Below are 20,970 nucleotides of genomic sequence, written 5' to 3' on the forward strand. Positions count from 1 at the left end.
TTAAATTTGTAATATTACGTGACATTAATATGTCTGTATTCTGATGAGGAACATGCTTAAAATAAGAATAAAAAGTTAAGAAGTGTATGTATACACTTGTGTGCATATCATAGAATTATTTAGGGTGTAGAAGCTCTCTAAGATCATCGACTCCAACCTTTAAACTTAACACTGCCAAGTCCACCACTAAACCATGTCCCTAAGCACCACATCTACATGTTTTTCATGGCTTTTAAATCTCTCCAAGGATGGTGACTCAGCCACTTCCCTGGGTAGCCTCTTCCAATGCTTGACAACCCTTTCAGTGAATAAATTTTTCCTAATATCCAATCTAAACCTCCCCTGGCACAACTTGAGGCCATTTCCTCCTGTCCTAGCTCTTGCTACATGGGAGAAGAGACCAACACCCACCTGGCTACAGCCTCCTTTCAGGTAGTTGTAGAGAGTGATAAGGTCTCACCTGAGCCTTCTTTTGTTCAGGCTAAAAAGCCCCAGCTCTCTCAGCCGCTCCTCATAGGACTTGTGCTCTAGATCTTTTACCGGCTTTGTTGCCCTTATTTGGATGCACTCTACCACCTCAACATCTGTCTGGTTTTGAGGGGCCCAAAACTGAACACAGGATTCAAGGTGTGGCCTCACCAGTGCCAAGTACAAAGGGACAGTCACTTTCCTAGTCCTGCTGACTGCACTATTTCTGTTACAGGCCAGGATGTCGTTGGCCATCTTGACCACCTGGGCACACGCTGGCTCATGTTCAGCTGGCTGTTGGCCGACACTCCTTGGTCCTATTCCACTGGGCATCTTTCCACCTTCTCTTCCCCAAGCCTGTAGCGCTGCACGGGGTTGTTGTGACCCAAGTGCAGGACCTGGTACTTCACCTTGTTGAACCTGATTGTGTACATGTATTTGCATTAAAGACATAGCTAGCAGATTTGTTTTTTTTTTTACTGCTACTTTCAAACCCAGTCTTCAGTTTTCATTCTGCATGTTTTGTTCTTATGTACTACATGTATTGCTTTTTCAGGTGATGGTTAGCTGTCATCAAAAAGAAGTATTATTCTATCTCAAGTGTGTTGTAAAAAGGCCTCTGCTTATTACTTCTAAGAATAAGCACATACCTCTTAAATTTCAAGGAGATAAAGAGCTCTGAAATATGCCTTTTGCATCCTCCTTAACTCTTTCTGCAGATGTGCTTTAACAAAAATAAAAGAAAGCCTTTGTCTAAGGAATATCTTCCATTTTTCTAGGTAACCTGGAAAGTCAGTATAAATATTCTTAAAATGTAGTGATGAAGAGACAGTGTTGAATCTGAATTAAATAACTTATTTACAAATATTATTTGGAACTAAAATAGTTCAATATACTACAATTTTTGGAGGGAGAATAAAAAACAACCAGGCAACAAAACAGTCGCGTTGGAAACATTTTGCCCAAACTGTTTTGTGAGTTTTACTGGCTTGTGAGTTTACTGACTTTCTGTTCTCATCTACACAGCTTTTGGAGTAAATGTCTGAATTTCTAGGGGAAATAAGCAACCTGAGATAACTATTAACAATTTCCTCATTACAGATGATAAGAACTTTTGCATGTCCCTTTCTTTTCCTCCTGAGATTGCTTTTAGTAAAGAGGCAATAACTTTAAAATAAAATAAAAATATCAATATCACAGGTGATATTGATGTTTCTGTTAAAACGTCAATAACCTATAACAAGTTCAATTTTTTATAGCTACCCCAAGGAGATAATATTATTAATTTCTTGTTATTTTTATAGGTAGTAAAGTTGCACACAAAACTTGGCAAACCTATTCCATCAACTGAACCAAATGTGGTTACCCAAGCTGCAACTTCAACATCCACATCTGCTTCTAAACCAACTGCTTCTGCTTCAAATATAGCAACCAGCAGCAGTACTGTGAACTCCTCTGTTGCATTCTCTACAGTGAAAATTCTTACTCCCACGGCAAATGCACCACTTAACACTGTGTCCAACAACAAAACATCTTCAACCGCTGCTAATATAGCTGTAAAGAAAATATCTCCACCAAAAATAAACTTTGTTGGCAAGTACAGAAGTCAGTCTTTATTTTAAACCTAACCTATATTTTTTAAAATATTTTAGTGCAACAAGTACAAATATATTTAATTAACTTCTGCATGAGTAATTCTGTTGTGTTTACGAGAATTATTACTAATGGGGAAAATAAGAATGTGTATCAAAATTTTGCTTCACAGTTTATACTGTTTTCTGCCCTTTTGTCTTCACCTGACCTCTCCTGGAGGCTTCTCCCACCTTCAGAAAAAGCCTCCCACCTTTGGTTTCTTATGTAGTAGCCGCTGGAGTATTGCAGATTATAGTCCAGTTGCTTCTAATTTCAGTTCACAGCCTGGCCTGTTAAGACAGCCTGCAGTAGGTTGGCACTTGGTAACTGGGAAACTGAAACATTGTTGTAACACTGGAAATTTAACAGTGGAAACTTTTGAAATAAGCATGAGAGACATTTAGAGACAGAAAGTAGTTGTTCAACAGTAAGCTAACTTGCTCTCAAAGGAAAGACCTATGCAGTTGCAACACTGAAAGTATGCTGTCTTTGTTAGTACCTCAAAACCTTTTAATGTTTGTACTTTCTTGGATCCATTTGCAAAAAGAAAACAAATCTGATTACAAAAACAATTTAAAATTTATTTGTTGAGTTGTTCCCATTCAGTCCTATCTCTTGAAAAAGCATGAAAATGAATGATGACAATTGCAACAATATAAAGCAAAAGATTTCTTGCTAAAATAAAAAACTAGGTGTTTAAATAAATTTTTGTTTAGCTTTTTTTTTTTAAAAAAACCAAAACTTTAATAGTATTTAAAAATGCTTGGTTTAACTAATTTTCAGACTGATACTGCTTTGATCAGAACATTGATACTTGCAAATAAACTCTTCAGTTTGCACATCATGTATAATTCTCATTTTATGAAAGTTAGAGATTTAACTTTTTTGATTTGTAGGTGGTAATAAACTTCAGACAACAGGAAGTAAACTGGAAGAAATGAAATCAGCTGAAAGTGTTAAAGCAACAACTGCTGCTGCTACAATACAAACACAGGAAGTAAAACTAGACACAGCAGCTGAACCAGTGACACCTACGACTCTTGCTGCCTTGCAAAGTGATGTCCAGCCAGTGGGCCATGACTATGTGGAGGAGGTATTGATATGAAAACATGAATTATTTTTTAACTATTATATGGAGAGAGGTTCTAGTCCCTTCATCATCTTTGTGGCCTTTCATTGGACTCTCTAGTATGTTCATGTCTCTCTTGCACTGGGGAGCCCAGAACTGGACACAAGACTCCAGGTGTGACCTCACCAGTGCTGAGTTAGAGAGGAACGATCAGCTCTCTCAGCCTGCTAGCAATACTTTGTTGAATGCAGCCTGGGATGCCATTTGCCACCTTTGCAGCAAGGGCACATTGTTGACTCAAGTTTAACTTAGTGTTCACCAGGACCCCCAGGGCCTTTTCTGTCAATCTGCTTTCCAGTTGGGTGGCCCCCAGCATATACTGGCACATGAGGCTGTTCCTCCCCAGATGCAGGACTTTGTACTTCTCTCTGTTGAACTTCACAAGGTTCCTGTCAGCCCATTTCTCCAGCCTGTTCAGATCTCTCTGGACGGCAGCTCAACCCTCTGGCATATCAGCCACTGCGTTCAGTTTTGTGTTTTCAGCAAACTTGTTGAGGGTGCACTCTGCCCAATCACCAGATCAATAATGAATATGTTAAACAGAATTGGACCCAACGTTGAGCCCTGGGATACACTGCTAGCTACTGGCCTTCAACTAAATTTCATTCTACTGATCATCACCCTCTGGGCTTTGCCATTCAGCCAGCTTTTTATCCACCTCACTGTATGTTTATCCATCCCTTACATCAACAGTTAGTCTATGAGGATATTATGGTGAGACTGTGTCAAAGGCCTTACTGAAGTCCAGGTAGACAACATCAACTGCTCTCTCCTCATCTACCAGGCCTGTCACTTCATTGCAGAAGTTTATCAAGTTGATCAAGCATGACTTTCCCTTGGTGAAGCCATGCTGACTACTGATGATGATTTTCTTGTCCTTAATGTGCCTGGAACTGGTGTCCAGAATTAGGTGCTCCATCACCTTCCCAGGGACTGAGGTAAGGCTGATTGGCCTGTAATTCCCTGGGTCCTTCTTGAAGATAAGAGTGACAAGGCACTGAACCTGCAAAGGCTTGTGCATATGTTTACATTTTTGTATTGTGCATGTTTCTTTTGACCTCAGTGGGGCATTCTTCATGTTGATGGAATGAGATATGTGGATGAAATATGATGCAAATTTTTCATAGTTTGTAATTATTCAACTCATGTTCGGGCACAAGTTTAAAGCTGTCGAAGAACTTTATTCCTTACCAATCACAATGGTGTGTCTGTCAGAATTGAAAATTCTATTTTGCCTTTTTTCAGTTCCTGTGTGAAGTTTTAAGCATGTTTTGAGATGGGTAGACATTATCGAGTGTCACTGAATTCAATTAATTTTTAAATCAGCTTTTGTTAAAAAAAAAGTAAACGTGTTTAATAACTTTTATTTTCCAGGTAAGAAATGATGAAGGAAAGGTGATCCGCTTTCACTGTAAACTTTGTGAATGCAGTTTTAATGATCCTAATGCCAAAGAGATGCACTTAAAAGGAAGGCGGCACAGACTTCAGTATAAGGTTGGTAAAAATGCTAATACTTTTATCTGGAAGTCTACCAGATGTCAGCTGACTGATTACATGTTCTTATATTTAAAGACTAGTTAGAAGTAGGTGCTCTGAGTAAACAGCATATAAAAAAAAAGCTAGAGAAATATATTTCTGAGGGAGTATAGTCTTTAAAGTTGTAATGCAGACTGAAACTGCATTTTGGTTTGAGTGTTGCTTTAAACATTCTGAACATTGCTTTCAGGCATTTTTTTCCAACATTAAAATTTTGTATAATGTGTGCAAGCAATAGTAAGTGCTTTGTTGCTTACTGTAAATTTCAAATGGTTGATGTCTTTGGCAGGATAAACCACATAAACCCCTTATGGAGACATTTGAGAAACAAGTATTTGCAGACATTTTAGTCATGAATGGAGAGACACCTACAGTGACACATGGTGTGCATTTTCATTATTATAAGATTATATAAAAAGAATTTACTGTGGTCACAGAAGATACAATGGGCCTGCATAATCATGAAGGGGATAAAAGAAGAGGAAAAAATTGCCAGAAAAATGTATTTAGTGGCTTATGATTATGATCCAGTATGAGGGACCCTTCAGGAACAGGGCATCCGGAAGCACACTGTAGTTAAGATGAAATGTTTTTTTTTTCAGGCTATATTGTAATCATCCTGCTACAGAATGAACAGCAAATTACTTAGTATTTCATGTAGCATTTTAATTTTAGATAGTTTTGTTCTCACATAGCTGAAAAAGGAATTAATGCTATATGTAGTACATTGCTGTTTCTTTCCTTTAAAATACCAGACACAGATTTTTCTTCAGCTGTTCATTCAGTGCAGTTCTAAAACTGCATTTTACTCCCCTTGATTTTATCATAGACCAGTAGTGTGTGCTAAACATGTCAGAAGAACTCCATAACCTTGAGATGATAAGAGGCGAACCAACATTTTATTTGTTATTTTTCTGAACTAGAAAAAAGTAAACCCAGATTTACAAGTAGAAGTAAAGCCCAGTATTCGAGCAAGAAAAATTCAAGAAGAGAAGATGAGGAAACAGATGCAGAAAGAAGAATACTGGAGAAGGCGAGAAGAGGAAGAACGCTGGAGGATGGAAATGAGGTAATGCATTCTGTTTTATCAGCAAATGAGACAAAGTTGCAGTCAGATTATCTAAAACTAACTCTTCTTCTGTAATAACTTATTTTGAATACTTGTTTTGGGAGCTCTATACTGTCTTGTTTTAAATTATCATTATCCCTCAGGTTTTTTTTGTTTTGTTTTGTTTTGGGTTTTTTGTTCAATCTCTCTGAGGAATGTAGACTCACTAGAATTTGCTATGAATTCAGACCTGCTTTCAAAATAACCATTCATTTTAACTGCCCTCTGGAGTTCATTGGTATTTGTTCTTGATTACTAGAAATGAGTTAGTGAGAACATCCAAGAATTTATTTAGAATGGTTGGAAGTATTAACTGCTATATAAAGAGGACATTTTGATGTACTTCAGGCGATATGAAGAGGACATGTACTGGAGGAGAATGGAGGAAGAGCAGCATCACTGGGATGACCGTCGCAGAATGCCAGATGGAGGATATCTTCATGGTCCTCCAGGATCTCTAGGCCTGCTGGGAGTTAGACCAGGAATGCCTCCTCAGCCCCAAGGACCAGCCGTGAGTTTCTTAGCTTGAGGGAAAAAAAAGAAAGAAGAAAATACTTACTAAGAGGCACAGTTAAGAACTATAAGTTATTCAGTGCTACTTCAGTTGTCTCCAGCATTTCTTAATAAAGCATATGGAAAAGTGAAGGAAAAAATATATACTAATGAAACTCTGTAGTTGGACCTCTTTCAAAATAAGCCCACTTATATGACAAAAGGATGCCTTGAAGACAAATATTCTTTCTTCTGGAATACAAGTCACTCTGGATTTGTGTACTACTTCTTATTTAATTGCATTATACTTTTATTTATCTAATTGTGGACAAATGTATGGATAAAAAGTGGTTGGATCATCAGTCCCAGAGGATAATGGTTTAGTGGTGGGCCATACTCTACCTGGAGGTCAGTAAGCAAGTGCAGTGCTGCAGGTGTTTATTCTGGGATTTGTCTCATTAGCACCTCATCAATGATCTGAAAGGTGATAGAGTGACTGCACGATCATCATGAAAGGTGGTAGAGTGACTGCACGCTCATCAGGTTTGCAGCTGACATGAAACTGAATTGGTTTGAGTAGGGAGAACAGTTGATACCTTTGAGGGCAGGGCTGCTATCCAGCATGACCTAGGCAGACTGGAAGAATGGACCAACAGGAACTTTATAGAATTCTGCAAGGACAAAAGCCTAATGCTACACTTGGGAGGGCATAACCACTTGCACTGAAGGGCTGGGTAGCAGCCCTGCTGAAAGGCATGTGGGGTTCTTGGCAGATGGTAAGCTGAATGTGAACCAACCATGTGCCCTGGCAGCAAGCAAGGCTAATAGCATCCTTGGTGATATTAACAGGAGCATAACCAGTAGATAAAAAGAAGTGATCCACTTTGATGAGACCCAAACTGCAATACTGCATTCAGTTTTGGACTTTCCAGTACAAGACAGGTACTGATAAAGTACAGCAGGTGTGGCTACTGGGATCAGGGGTCTGGAGTGTGCTCTGTGAGGAGAGACTTGAGGGATCTGGGTCTGTTCAGCCTGGAGAAGAGAGCTTCAGTGGGATGTAATCGCCTTCTAATACCTGCGTTATAAAGACAATGGAGCCAGGCTCTTTACAGTGATAGGGTAAGCTTAAGCTGAGACAAAAAAGGTGCAAACTGAATACAGGATTTTTTTTTCTTTTTTTCTCCACACAAATGTTGTGAAGCTCCATCTTTGGCAGTTTTCAAGAACTGACTGGATGAAGCTCTGAGCAACATGATATAGTCTTATAGCTGACCATGGTTTCCACAGGAGGCTGGACTAGAGGACCTCCTGAGGTCCCTTTCTATTTGAATTCTTCTGTGATTCTATGAAAGCAATCATGGATACTTTATTTTATGGCAGTATGCAAATATTTCCCAGTTAACAGAAAGACAATAGATATTTATGTTGGGGAGGTACTGGGTCCTGGGATTTCCCAATTTGTTGGTTTGTTTTTTTGGTTTTTTTTATACATCTCATGTTTTTTACAGATATGATTGATTGTGATCAGTGTAAGTTATTAAGGATACTTCAGTTCATGTTTCCTTACATCTCAATAATTTGAGGTTTGAATATTCTGTTGTTTAGCCACATTTGATTTTTGGTCACACATCACCTGTGAACTTGAAAATATATAATAGAATTATAGAATAGTTTGGGTTGGAATGGACCTTAAAGATCATCTAGTTCCAACTCCCTACCATGGGCAGGGACACCTTCCACTAGAACAGGTTGCTCAGAGCCACATCCAACCTGGGCTTGAACACTTCCAGGGATGGCACATTCACAACTTCTTTAAATAACCTGTTCCAGGGCCTCACCACCCTCACAGTAAAGAATTTATTCCTAATATCTAATGTAAACCTATTCTCTTTCACTTTAAAGCCCTTGTCCTTTCACTACATGCCCTTGTAAAAAGTTCCTCTCCAGCCCTCTTGTAGGCCCCCTTTAGGTACTGGAAGGTGCTCTAAGATCTCCCTAGAGCCTTCTCTTCTCTAGGCTGAACAGCCCCAGTTTTCTCAGCCTGTCTTCCTAGGAGAGGTGCTCCAGACCTGTGATCATCTTGGTGGCTTCCTCTGGACTTGCTCCAGTAGGTCCACATCCTTCTTATTTTGGGATTGCCAGAGCTGGATGCAGTACTCCAGGTGGGGCCTCATGAGAGCAGAACAGTCACCTGCCTTGACCTGTTGTGTACCCAAATTTCAGAAATGTGCTTTTTCATCTGTTTAGCCTCTACGCCGCCCTGACTCCTCTGATGACCGCTATGTGATGACCAAACATGCAGCTATATATCCAACAGAGGAGGAACTTCAAGCAGTCCAAAAAATTGTCTCTATTACTGAGCGTGCTTTGAAACTTGTTTCTGACAATATGACTGACCATGAAAAAAGTAAGAGCAAAGAGGGAGATGACAATAAAGACAGCAGTAAAGACAGGTATTTTTTTTCCTTATTATTTTTTAAGAATTTTATGACTTCTTTCTGAAGCCATTTTATGTTTTTCCTTGTACTGTTATCAGTGCTTTCAGGAATTCTGTTCCCTTCAGATTTTAATATGGCATATGTCACTGTGGCCTCAAGAGTATATGGAATACTGCTATTTTATTTAATTTTTCTATCTTCATGTTTAGTTTTATGATTTTTATAGTATTTTAAATGCAGTTTTTAACTATAATTCACAGAGCTTTGAAAGGAGTTTTACGGGTGGGCGTTTTGGCTAAAGGTTTGTTACTCCGTGGAGACCGAAATGTCAATCTTGTTTTGTTATGTGCTGAGAAGCCTTCAAAGATGTTACTTGGTTTTATTGCTGAAAGTCTTCCCAAACAACTTGCAGTAAGTAATATTTAGATTTTTGGATCTGAATTTTGATAAAAATACTGTAAAAGTCTGTCCTCAAGTCAAATGTCTGTAGGGCTGACTGTGCTGCATTTCATAGCTCAGGTACAGTTTCTTTTTATTTTCTGACTGTGTCTGAATTCAGGGACTATGCTGTGTGTTTTGCTTTCTGTACAAGTGTCTAGGCGCTTATGCTAGCAGTGTAGTTTCAATCATAATTTAATAGATTTCCTTCAACTGGGAAATAGAAATGAGCAGAAGAAAGACTATTATCCAGTTACCAGCAGCGATAGATGTAATTTGTGTGGTGTTACAGGAAGCTTGCACTGCCTGAAGGTCAAAGTTCTCCATTAATGCCAGTGTCTTTGTACTTGTCTTGTTTCCAGTTTGTATGTGTCAGTGCTTTGTAGTCCCAGAAGTGGTTAATTAAGTCTTGTATGTGTTTTTTTTAATTTGGCACTAAAAAAAAAAAAAAAAAGTACATGTAGTCTTAAACCATTCAGCAAAATTCATATAAACCATTTGCTGTATTTCTACAATAAATGAAAGTACAGAATAAAGTTTTTAGCTTGAGTACTCTCTACTGAACAAAGCCTGTCTAGTATTGTTATAGGATGCTTTTCACAGCATTAGTACTTCAATGCAGTCTGGTAAAATGCTCAACAGAATCAGTGGCATGGTAGAAGCATTAGCAGGATCAGATTGATTAGAAAATAATCTTGGGTTTGCTCTTGTTTGAAATAACAGAAGAAAACTTAAACCCGACACATCTTGGTCTGGCTTTGTGGGGAATTCACTTGTCCCTCTAGTTTGTGGAAGAAGGTAATAGGGGTGCCTACAGCTTTATTTTGGGGGTATTTAGAGTTACTAAATCTAGTCACAAGAAGAAATTCTGAGTAACCACCTTGTTACTCTTACTATTTTTTCCTTCTGGTGTTAATCTTGTCCTTTGCTCTCATCAGAGAATGTTGTGATAGCCAAGTATAGAATGTGACTTGCAGTATTCAACTTGTAACTGCAAGCTTGAAGAACCACCTCTGCATCTTGGTGCTTTTTAAAGGCTCCTATGTTCCAATGATAAAAACATTCAATTGGCATTTGAAGTAGCACTGAGGCTTTTATTTATCTCAAATGCTGTCAAGATTCTTGTTATGTAATTTACTTATTTATATGAATTTCACTTGGTTGTTTTTTTCTCGTTTGTACGCTTGGCAACTGCTGTGTGTTTTCATTAATGATTTGGAAGCAGTATGCAAGTCCATGTATATATATGTATTAATTGTGTATACTGTTGTTTCTTTGAATATACAGGCATTTATATTGCGTTTATGCCTTTCTGTTAAAAAAGGCTATGTTGAAATCCATTTTCTTCCCTTTACTTTTCCTGGCCACATGATAATAGAAGTTTCTGTTTCTTGATATTTAGGTAATAAGTCCCGAGAAATATGATATCAAGTGTGCAGTCCCAGAAGCAGCAATAATTTTAAATTCATGTGTGGAACCCAAAATGCAAGTTACTATCACACTGACATCTCCAGTCATTCGGGAGGAGAACATGAGGGATAGAGGTTGGGATGTTTTAAAGATGTTATTTCTATCTATTCTGCTTAAGATAGCATTGAGGCCCTAGAAGGCAACATGCTGGCATAACTAATGTACTTGATCAAAACCTTGTTTTTCAACAGTCTCGGTAGAGAACAATTTCCTATAAAAAATGCTTATACGATGCATTTAATTTTTAAAAATTCTAATTTGAAGTCCAACCTCAGCTTTCTGGAAAAGGTACAAACTTGATTCTTTCTCATCCCCTCTTTTAAAATTATAGGTAAAATTAAGTATTTTATTACAAGTGGCTATAAACAGGCTTTCTAATGCAGTCCTGCCTTAAAAGAAAGATCACATTTTCAAGTTTTAGCTAGATCAGTATTACCATAATGTACATATTCCAAATATCAGCACCACTTAAAATTTACTTTTATAATATTTTTGGTGGTAACAGTGCCTATAATTTTAAAAGAAGATGTAATTTTTTTCCAGCACTCTGAGGTTGCTTTTTGGCCTGGAGTTATTTTTGAATATATTTAGGCTCCTGATATTGCAATCAGTCTTCTATCCAACTGGCAAACTCAGACTAGGAAAATAAGAAATGGCTTTGCCATTTCAGCTGCAGCTGAAAGTGAAATTTGTAAATAAAATTACTTTTCTGAAGTTCACAGTTTCTTTGGTGCCAGCAATGTTGCTTTACGGTCTGTTTTGTAATGCTTTCCAAGCTTTAAAAGCTTTTAAGCCAACAAGCATGATTAATGTTTACAGTAAATTGGTTCCTTTTGTTTACGGGTCAGATAAAACTAACTTTTGTTTCCTTTTAATCCTGTATTTTCATAGTTGAAGAGATCATGGCAAACAGGGTTCTGGTGTTTGACAGTGAACCTACATATAGCAAATTTGAGGCTGTCTTAACACTTCTCCTATGCAGGTTGAAAAAAATTGTATGTATGTATACTTGTGCTCGTGTATATATGTATTTATATAAGCCACAGAGACTTTTTTAATTTCATCTCATCATTACATGTTCTCTAAATTACTTGAGATTTTTATATTGCATTAGTAAATGTTCTGTAGCTATGACTAATGCATTGTAAGCAAGCTGTGTTAACAAAGTCATCCTACATAATCAGAAAGAAAAATGTCAAGATACATTCTCTAGTTTGGATGACTTCTGAAGTCTTAAAGAGTGTTTTGTACATGATTTTTGGGTTTTACATATTATTCCTAGTTATAAAGTCTTTGTACATATACTGTCACACCCAACCAGTTTACTTGTTTTTTGAAAATCTTAAGTGTAATATGACTTTTAACTTGTCTGTGCTGAATCAGACTTCATGTATTATTTAAGCTCATAAAGAATGCTTTAAAATATTTGATTATTAAATTACATTAAGTATTAAATTAAATTAACCTTAAACACCATGTTTGTTTATTAACATACTGTGAAAAAGTGCAATACTGATCCTGCCACAATACTAAATTTCCATTTTCTGGCCTAAAATTCTATGATGTAGACTAAAAAGAAAACAAATTTCAAATTATTATGATCAAACCCTTAATTTATGCCACCTAAAGGAAACAAATCTGTACTTTTGTCTGACCCACACTTGAGTTAAAATGAGTTTATTCACTGCTAGAGTACTGCCTCTAGGCAAGCAAAATCAAGTTAGATTTCTTTTCAAGACACTGAGCAGTATAAAAAGTTCACTTTTGAGGCTAGAGCAAATAGAAGACTGAACTGCAAATTATTGCAGCAAAGGAGGCCTTACTATGAAGACTTCTGCTTTTTTGCTGCAGAGTAATAGTATGTGTTTTTTTTTCTTACTGCAGCTCCTCATGCTCTGTGTCTTACAATGGTTTAAAGTTTTCTTTTTTTTTATTTTTAGCCTGAAGTTTAAGTAAAGATGAGACTGAGACTTGCATGAGGAATAGAAACATGTTTGAAGTGCAATAATCCCATTACATTATAAAAAGCTAAAAAAAACCAAACCAAAACCAGTGTGAAATAAAACTGTTAACCACATAGCTACTGTTGCTTACAGTATTGTGCATTTGACAGTTTACCAAATCAGATATATTCAAAGGGCTCTAACCCAGCTGTGGATTCTTTCCTTCAGCAAACAAAGTGTACATATTTATAAAAGCATATATATATATGTGCACGTGTCTTTATTTTTTTATCCTTCGCTAACAGCCCCAGTCCTAAGCTTTCTAGCAAAGGGTCTTGATTCCTGTCAGGGGTTGCTATCAAGACATCGGAAGGATTTTTGACCAAGGTTTTGTAAAGCTCAGTGTCACACCTGCCATGCTTTACAAAGGAGGGGTTTGGACGCATAGTCCTAGGACCTACTGTTACTATGGGTTTTTTTCTTTTTGTCTTTGTCTCTATCCTAGAATTAAGCAGTGTTCATACTAGTTTTCAAATAGTTGACTGGGTAAAATGTATTCTGTGTAATAAAACTTAGTAAAATTGATACGCCTGTTAACTTTTAATGACTAAGTAGTGTGGACACAGGACGTCTAACTGAAGATTAACCCCTTATATTTAGGGTAGTAATAAATTAGGTTATATAGGGTACGAATTTGTGCTTGTGTTTTGTAAATTAATTCAACTTTTTTTTTGTCTTAGCTCAACAGGGTGGTAGGTTAGGCATCTGAATTTAGTTAAAGACTATTTAAGGGGTTAATCCTAAAATGTAAAATAGATGCAAAAATTCACAGATTAAGTATTACAAAAGTTTCCTTGATACATTTTTTTTTCCAGTCAATATATTCTCAGTGCAATTAGGTGTCTTACAACTTCTTAGTCTTTTTAAGTTTCAAGGGTATTCATATGATACCTAGTAGTAGCACATTTTAGATTGACATTTCCAGCACTGTGTATGATTCTCTTCTGTGCACTTAAACTGTAATTCTTTTTAGTAAAATTATTTTCCAAATTGAATTTTTTTGGAGCTAGAAGTAATTGGAGTTTCAAATTATGTAGTGAGTTATTGTGATTAAAGTTTGCACAGTATAATCTATTTGCATAGTTGCTTTAAAAGACTAAAAAACTGACTGATTAGGCTACTGGACAGAAGAGACACATTTTTAATTTCTCAACCTTATTTTGCCTCTTATTTTCCTGCTGTGCATTTCCTCTAAATATACTCCTTGTCTTTTTATATCCAAGTTTTAGTTATTTCATCAGTTATCTTACCTGGCACCCCTCTTGTATAGGTGTCAGTTTGATTTTTGTTTTGTTTTAAATGAAATGCTACTTTAAATGTCTTCATTTCCTGTGTAAATACCTTGTTGGTTCAGTTATTCTTCTTTCCACTTTAATATATAGTCCATAAGTTCAAACATCTGTTTGAGAAGATATCTATGTTCTTAACTTTGTTCTTATTTTGAAATCTTCCCCCTTTTAGCCCCATGCAGGGCAATGGGACTATCCTATTAAAAAATGCCCAAATCTGAATGGAGTACTTCAGATTTAAATTTTGCAAAGTTATAGAACCATGTTCATTTATAGCTTTTTAGTTCTCTCTAAAGTATCCTACTATTTAAAGTATCCTACTATTTATTTTGCATTTCTGTATAAATAGGTGGTTTCTGGGCAGTCTGTCTGCAGCATCCCTACTTGCTGGCATGTTTCATGTGACTATATATATAACTTCTATTCTTGGAGTTACCTAACTTTATATCTTGCTGGAGTAAATTATATTCCATTCAGCCAGCTTCTGTGAAATGAGTGCCATTGAGTGAAGGCTTTCTTTTTTCATCTTGTCTGGTGTATCACCAGTTATGCTATCAGTATACTTTGTCACTAGTCACAATAGCCATTTTCATAATTAGTAAAATACAATACTTTTAAAAGTGATCATTGCATTATATCCCTACAATTTCTAAAGTAACTCGAAGGTACCATTTCATATTGTTCAGTGGTTCCAGTTTCATTGATTTAAACCATTTCCAAAAGGGTTTTGTGGTCTTTTCCATTTTGGTAACAATGCAATCTGCTTTGTAATTAATAATTTTCTGAACATTTAAATATAAAAGATCTACCATATTTTAGAATAATAGAATAATAGAATCGTTTAGGTTAGAAAAGCCCTTCAAGATCATCAACTCCAACTGTTAAACTAACGCTGCCAAGTCCACTGCATCTACAGTGCCACATCTATACTTCTTTTAAATCCCTTCAGGGATGGTGACTCAGCCAATTCCCTGGGTAGCCTCTTCCAATGCTTGGCGACCCTTGAAGAAATTTTTCCTAATATCCAATCTAAACCTCTCCTTGCACAACTTGAGGCCATTTCCTCCTGTCCTATTGTTTGTTACTTGGGAAAAGAGACCAATAACCACCTTGCTACAACCTCCTTTCAGGTAGTTATATAGAGTGCTAAGGTCCCTCCTGAGCCTCCTTTTCTCAAGGATAAACACCTCCAGCTCCCTCAGCCACTCCTTATAAGACTTGTGCTCTAGACCTTTCACTATCTCCGTTGTCCCTCTCTGGACACACTCCAGCACCTCAGTGTGTGTCTTGTTTTGAGGGGCCCAAAACTGAACACAGGATTTGAGGTGTGCCCTCACCAGTGCCAAGTAGAGCAGGACAGTCACTTCCCTAATCCTGCTGGCCATGCTATTGCTGATGCAATCCAGGATGTCATTGGCCTTCTCGGCCACCTGGGCACATGCTGGCTCATGTTCAGCCGCTGTCAACCATAGCCCCAGGTCCTTTTCTGCCAAGCAACTTTCCAGCCAATTCTCCCCCCAGCCTGTAGTGCTGTGTGGGGTTGTTGTGACCCAAGTGCAGGACCTGGCACTTGGCCTTTTTGAACCTCATACCATTGGCCTCAGCCCATCAATCCAGCCTGTCCAGATTCCTCTGCAGAGCCTTCCTACCCCTGAGCAGATCAACACTCCCACCCAACTTAGCATCATCTACAAACTTACTGAGGGTGCACTCAATCCCCTCATCCACATCATTGATAAAAATATTAAACAGGACTGGCCCCAGTACTGAGCCTTGGGGAACCCCACTAGTGACTGACTGCCAGCTGGATGTAACTCCATTCCCCACCACTCTGGGCTTGGTTGTCCAGACAGGTTTTTACTCAAGAATACATGCACCTGTCTGAGCCATGAGCAGCCAGTTTCTCCAGGAGAATGCTGTGGGAAATGATGTCAAAGGCTTTACTAGGTCTAGGTAGACAAGATCCCCAGCCTTTCCCTCATCCACTAAGTGGGTCACCCTGTCATAGAGGGAGATAAGGTCATTTAAGCAGGACCTGCCTTTCCTAAACCCATGCTGGCTTGGCCTGATTCCCTGGTTGTCCTGTATGTGCCGCATGATGGCATTCAAGATGATCTGCTCCATGGCATTCTCTGGTACAAAGGTCAGGCTGACAGGCCTGTAGTTCCCCAGATTCTCCTTCTGGCCCCTCTTTCAGATAGTCTGCTTTGTTTTTTTCTTTTTTGGCTTTTCTTTTTCTTGCTGAATCATAAGTAAAGCAGTCCCTACTCAGATCATTCCTTGCATCCTGAATTATATTGGAGAACATATATCATGGACTGAGGAATTTATATGAGTAAGAGAGTATATTAAAAAGTAATGGAACTCTTAAAACTGAAGAGATTTCACATTCCTTTAGTCAGTTTTTTAAAATGCATAATAATTTCCATTTGAAGTTTAAGGTATGATAAAAATAACATTACAAAATATCTAGTGCTTTTAAGTGTTTTTTTTTAAATATACTTAGCTTTTCTTAAAAAGAGTAGGTCCCAAATAGCATGTGACCATTAAAATTTTCATGAAACTAAGTGTGAATATTTCTACTTTGTTAAAGTGGATTTTTAGTGTTCCTTCTGTCTTGTGGTCTCTGTGCTGGTGCACTATGTCCAACCATTCTTCCTTTGCTATTCAATTTTAGGGGATATGTTTTTCCAGTGTTAGCTTAAAGAAAGAAGTACTATGTACTGCATAATCTGCAATGCATTTGAAAATAATGTGACAGCTAAAGTTTAATATGATTGTACAATCTTCATACTGGGTTAATGCCCTAATACTAATTGAATTACTTTTATTTAACAATTACATTTGTTGTTCATCGTTTCAAGCTTTAAATGGCATGTGTGACATTGAAGCTACTTTAAATGGTCAAACACCCATTCCTCACTGAATTTTGCCAATTCAATCCATTTTAGATGTAACCTCGGGTATGGTGAAAGACCCACCGGACGTCTTGGACAGGCAAAAATGCCTTGACGCTCTGGCTGCTCTACGCCACGCTAAGTGGTTCCAGGTTCGGAACATCATTTTCTTCTTGTAGCCTCATGAGAGATTAGTTCAGTTGCAATATAAATGTTTAACTGTGTGAAAACACTCAGTGTTGTTCATGCTAATAATACTTAATATTTTTCTGGTTCCTGAATTTAAGTGTAGAAGTTTGAGTAGGGAGGAACTGCTCTACACAGTTATTGTTCATTTGACGTTTTTTTTTTTTTTTTTCTTTTTCTGGTCATCGAGAAAGCAATGTTGAAAACTTGACTCACTTGGGGCGATTATATGTTGTATATTTGTTATGTGTTCCATAAGGCTGCAGAGTAATTTTGCTTTAAATAATGGAATATGTGTTTAAAGCTTTGTGTTTAGATTTACGACTTTTTTCCTATTTCTTTAAGTGTGGGGAATGAAAGGCAAGAAGCAACTGTTTGGTTTAGTGACTTTGCATTCTGGCAAAGGCACAATAAAGAAACCAGAGTCCCTTCACCTTTCCATCTCTATACCTATTTCTTAGACCTTTATTTCTAATATAGAAAAATACTGTATTTATTGTTGCAGGTGAACATAGGTCAAAGTGTATAGGGGATCAAGAAATGTTATTCTTGTATAACCTGTGCACTTTGACTTCTATCACCTTAAATTACTAACCCTGTATAAAATACTGCTGTAAATGGCAGCTCTTAGAATAAAGTTGTAGAATGATTTGTTTCGGTCTTGTATCTGAGCTTCCATTGAACAGCGGTGTTTTGGTCTTTCAACAACAACTCCTATTTGCTGTATCTGCTGGGGTTAATTTGATTTTGTATTGTTCTCAAGGCTAGAGCTAATGGTCTGCAGTCCTGTGTGGTTATCATACGTATTCTTCGTGACCTCTGTCAGCGGGTTCCAACTTGGTCTGAGTTTCCAAGCTGGGTGAGTAATGTTCTTTTGAATGAGTCATTTTAATGCACATTAGGGTTTTTTTAATCCACTGCAAATAAAGCATGGGAATGTGTTACTACAATTTTAAATTTTAGCTTTTTAAAAGGAGTAATGTAGGGTTTTGCTTGGGTGGTTGGTTGGTTGGTTGGTTGGTTGGTTGGTTGGTTGGTTGGTTGGTTGGTTTTTTGGTTTTCCCAACAAACGATCCAGATTACCTTTAAAATTTTAATTTTCTGTGGTTTTGCCATGTGGAGCTGAAAACATTTTTTCAAAAGAAATTTTCTTGTTGTTTGAAATTCTTTGAGGGTAGCGTTCTTATTCTATATTTTAGCACTTTTTTTCCTTTACTCTGTATCAAAGAATCTATTTTTTTCTTACAGCCTACTCTGAATTGCTTGGACTTTACTGAAACTGGTAGAAAATAATGTCAGCTGTGCCCAGATAGCTCTGTGATAACAGAAAAGCTGCTTGAAAGCAATTCACAGCAATTCCTGCAATCATTAATATGTTGTTTCTGCAAGACTAAATACCACAGTACTAGTCTATGGATGTGTAACCGTTGGCATTTTAATCAGTGTCACTTAGACACAGCTCTCTAGGTTGTAACTGGTTGCCTATCTCAATTCTTGCAGCTGAGTGGTTTTGGAGCATTCTTTTACACTGACTATCTTAAATTATGCTCTTCAGGAGTGCAACTTGTGTTCCAAATATTAATAAATGTTCAATCTGTGGACTGCACAAACTTAGTCTGAACCAAAATCTCCGAAGCGTATATATGTGGAGGTAAATTCAACTTTGACTTTTTTGTTTCATAGACCAAATCCTGTTGCACTGTGCTGCTTCCTAATGTAGACTTTTCAGTTTTGGCAGGAAGAGTGCTAACATCGTCAAGACAGTTATAATAGTTGGCATTATTTCAATGAGAAATGTTTTACAATTGTAATAAACTTGCTGATCAGAAAAAATGAGGAGCAATTATTTCTGCTTTTTAAAATATTTCAAGTAAAAAAAAAAAATCCAGTTTCTGTGCTATACTTCATGAAAGATATACTGTACAAATATAGTTTAACAGAAGCTCAAAAGTATGTAAGTACCCTCAATATTGCTTACTAAGTAGCCAAAGAATAAACCCAGGCATACTTTTAGAAAAGCATCCTTTAAAATATTGCAACACACAGCAGGCACATAGATGAAGAACAAGGAATGTTGTTATTTCTCATAATATCTGTTCTAAGGCACAGCCAGAGAGGAAGCAATGTGTCACAGAATCATGGAATGGGTAAAGTTGGAAGGGACCAGAGTGGGTCATCTGGTTCAGCCTCCCTGCTCAAGCAAGGTCATCTCAGAGCACATGGCAGAGGACTGCATCCAGATGGATCTGGAATATCTCCAGTGAGGGAGACTACACAACCTCTCTGGGTAACCTGTTCCAGTATATGGTCACTCACAGAATAAAGTTCTTCCTTATATTCAGGTGGAACTTCCTGTGCATCAGTTTCTGCACATTGCTTCTTGTTCTATTGGTTGGCATCACCAAGAAGAGCCTGGCTCTGTTCTCTGACACTCACCCTTTAGGTACTTATAGACATTGATGAGATCCCCTCTCAGTTGCCTCTTCTCAAGGCTGAACAGGCCCAGTTCCCTCAGCTTTTCCTCTTAAGAGAGATACTCTAGATCCTTGATCAACTTCATAGCCCTCTGCTGGACCTGCTCCAGGAGCTCCATATCTCTCTTGTACTGAGGAGCCCAGAACTGGACACAGCACTCCAGCACGCCAGGGCTAAATAGAAGGGCAGGATCACCTCCCTCGACCTTCTGGCAACACTCTTTCCAGTGCACCCCAGGATGCCATTTGCCTTCTTGGCCACAAGGGCACTGCTAGCTCATGGACAACTTGTCCACTAGGACTCCCAGGTCCTTCTCTGCAGAGCTGCTTTCCAGCAGGTCACCCCCAGCCTGTACTGGTGCCTGGGGGTTATTCCTCCACAGATGCAGGACCCTGCACTTGCCTTTGTTGAATTTTAGGCAGTTCCTCTCTGTTCATCTCTCCAACTTGTCAACGTCCTTCTAAAGAGCAGCACAGCACCCTGGGGTATTGGCCACTCCTCCCAGCTTTGTGCCATCAGCAAACTTGCTGAGGAGGCATCTGCCCCTTTGTCCAAGTCATTGATGAACACATTAAACAATACTGGACACAGTATAGAACCTTGGGAAGCACCACTAGTGACAGGCCTCCAACTAGACCCTGTGCCACTGAACACAACCCTCTGGGATCTGCCGTTCAGCCAGTTCTCAATACACCTCACTGTCCACTTATTCAGTCCATACTTCCTGAGTTTGCCTATGAGGATTTCATGAGAAATTTCAGGCCTAGGTGTGTCTCAGTTCTCTCTAAAAGTGCTTCCTGTCTTGCTCTTGTCTCTGAAAAACAGGAAATAAACTCTCCAACAAATTTGCTAGGTTAGAAAACCAACATTACTTTATTAGCATTGCTGGATACATGGGGGATTCTTCTCAAAGCATGCATGAACAGCAACCTAACAGACGAGGTTATATTCCTGAAACTAATGCATATTCATCACATTTCCTGAATACATGCATATATGCTAATTATTTCCATGGACTTGTTTGGATATGGTTCTAGATCTTCTGATGAATCTTTTCTCTTTCAGAGTATCTCAAATATGTCATCAGGTCATAATATACTTAACTTATTCTTTGCTCTGACACACAATCCTTGTTCTCAAAATTAAGATATCAGCTAATACATATTAATCACTGATAGAAGTAAACAAGGATGCATTAGCTGGCAGAAGACTTATTAGTCATAGATATAGGGAGTTAACACAAGGCCACAATCATCTCTGGTATTTGCATAAGCACTGTATGGCACAAAAATAAACATTAACCACAAATACAGGGATCATACGCTATTGTGCTAAAGTTAAAAGAATGTTCCAACATCTGCCCCCAGTGCTTCATAGACTTCTTATTAAAGAAATTTCACTTGTTC

The 20,970-nt window shown here is 37.9% G+C and overlaps 1 protein-coding gene across 4 annotated transcripts in view; it reads left to right on the forward strand.

Moving 5' to 3' along the window:
• LOC135288968 (zinc finger RNA-binding protein-like) overlaps positions 1-20,970 on the forward strand; it is a 64,467-nt gene that overhangs the window by 31,699 nt on the left and 11,798 nt on the right. For 2 of the 4 annotated variants that reach the window (XM_064402321.1, XM_064402323.1), the window contains 10 exons: positions 1,773-2,073; positions 2,997-3,193; positions 4,604-4,723; positions 5,689-5,834; positions 6,222-6,384; positions 8,616-8,821; positions 9,067-9,217; positions 10,647-10,788; positions 16,958-17,055; positions 17,853-17,948. In XM_064402321.1, coding sequence (XP_064258391.1) covers positions 1,773-2,073; positions 2,997-3,193; positions 4,604-4,723; positions 5,689-5,834; positions 6,222-6,384; positions 8,616-8,821; positions 9,067-9,217; positions 10,647-10,788; positions 16,958-17,055; positions 17,853-17,948 — 1,620 coding nt within the window. Of the gene's footprint in view, positions 1-1,772; positions 2,074-2,996; positions 3,194-4,603; positions 4,724-5,688; positions 5,835-6,221; positions 6,385-8,615; positions 8,822-9,066; positions 9,218-10,646; positions 10,789-16,957; positions 17,056-17,852; positions 17,949-18,337; positions 18,741-20,970 lie in introns of all 4 variants that reach the window. The other 2 variants (XR_010351771.1, XM_064402322.1) reach the window with 2 other exon arrangements.

This window comes from Passer domesticus, chromosome W (assembly GCF_036417665.1).
Source record: "Passer domesticus isolate bPasDom1 chromosome W, bPasDom1.hap1, whole genome shotgun sequence".
NCBI lineage: Eukaryota > Metazoa > Chordata > Aves > Passeriformes > Passeridae > Passer > Passer domesticus.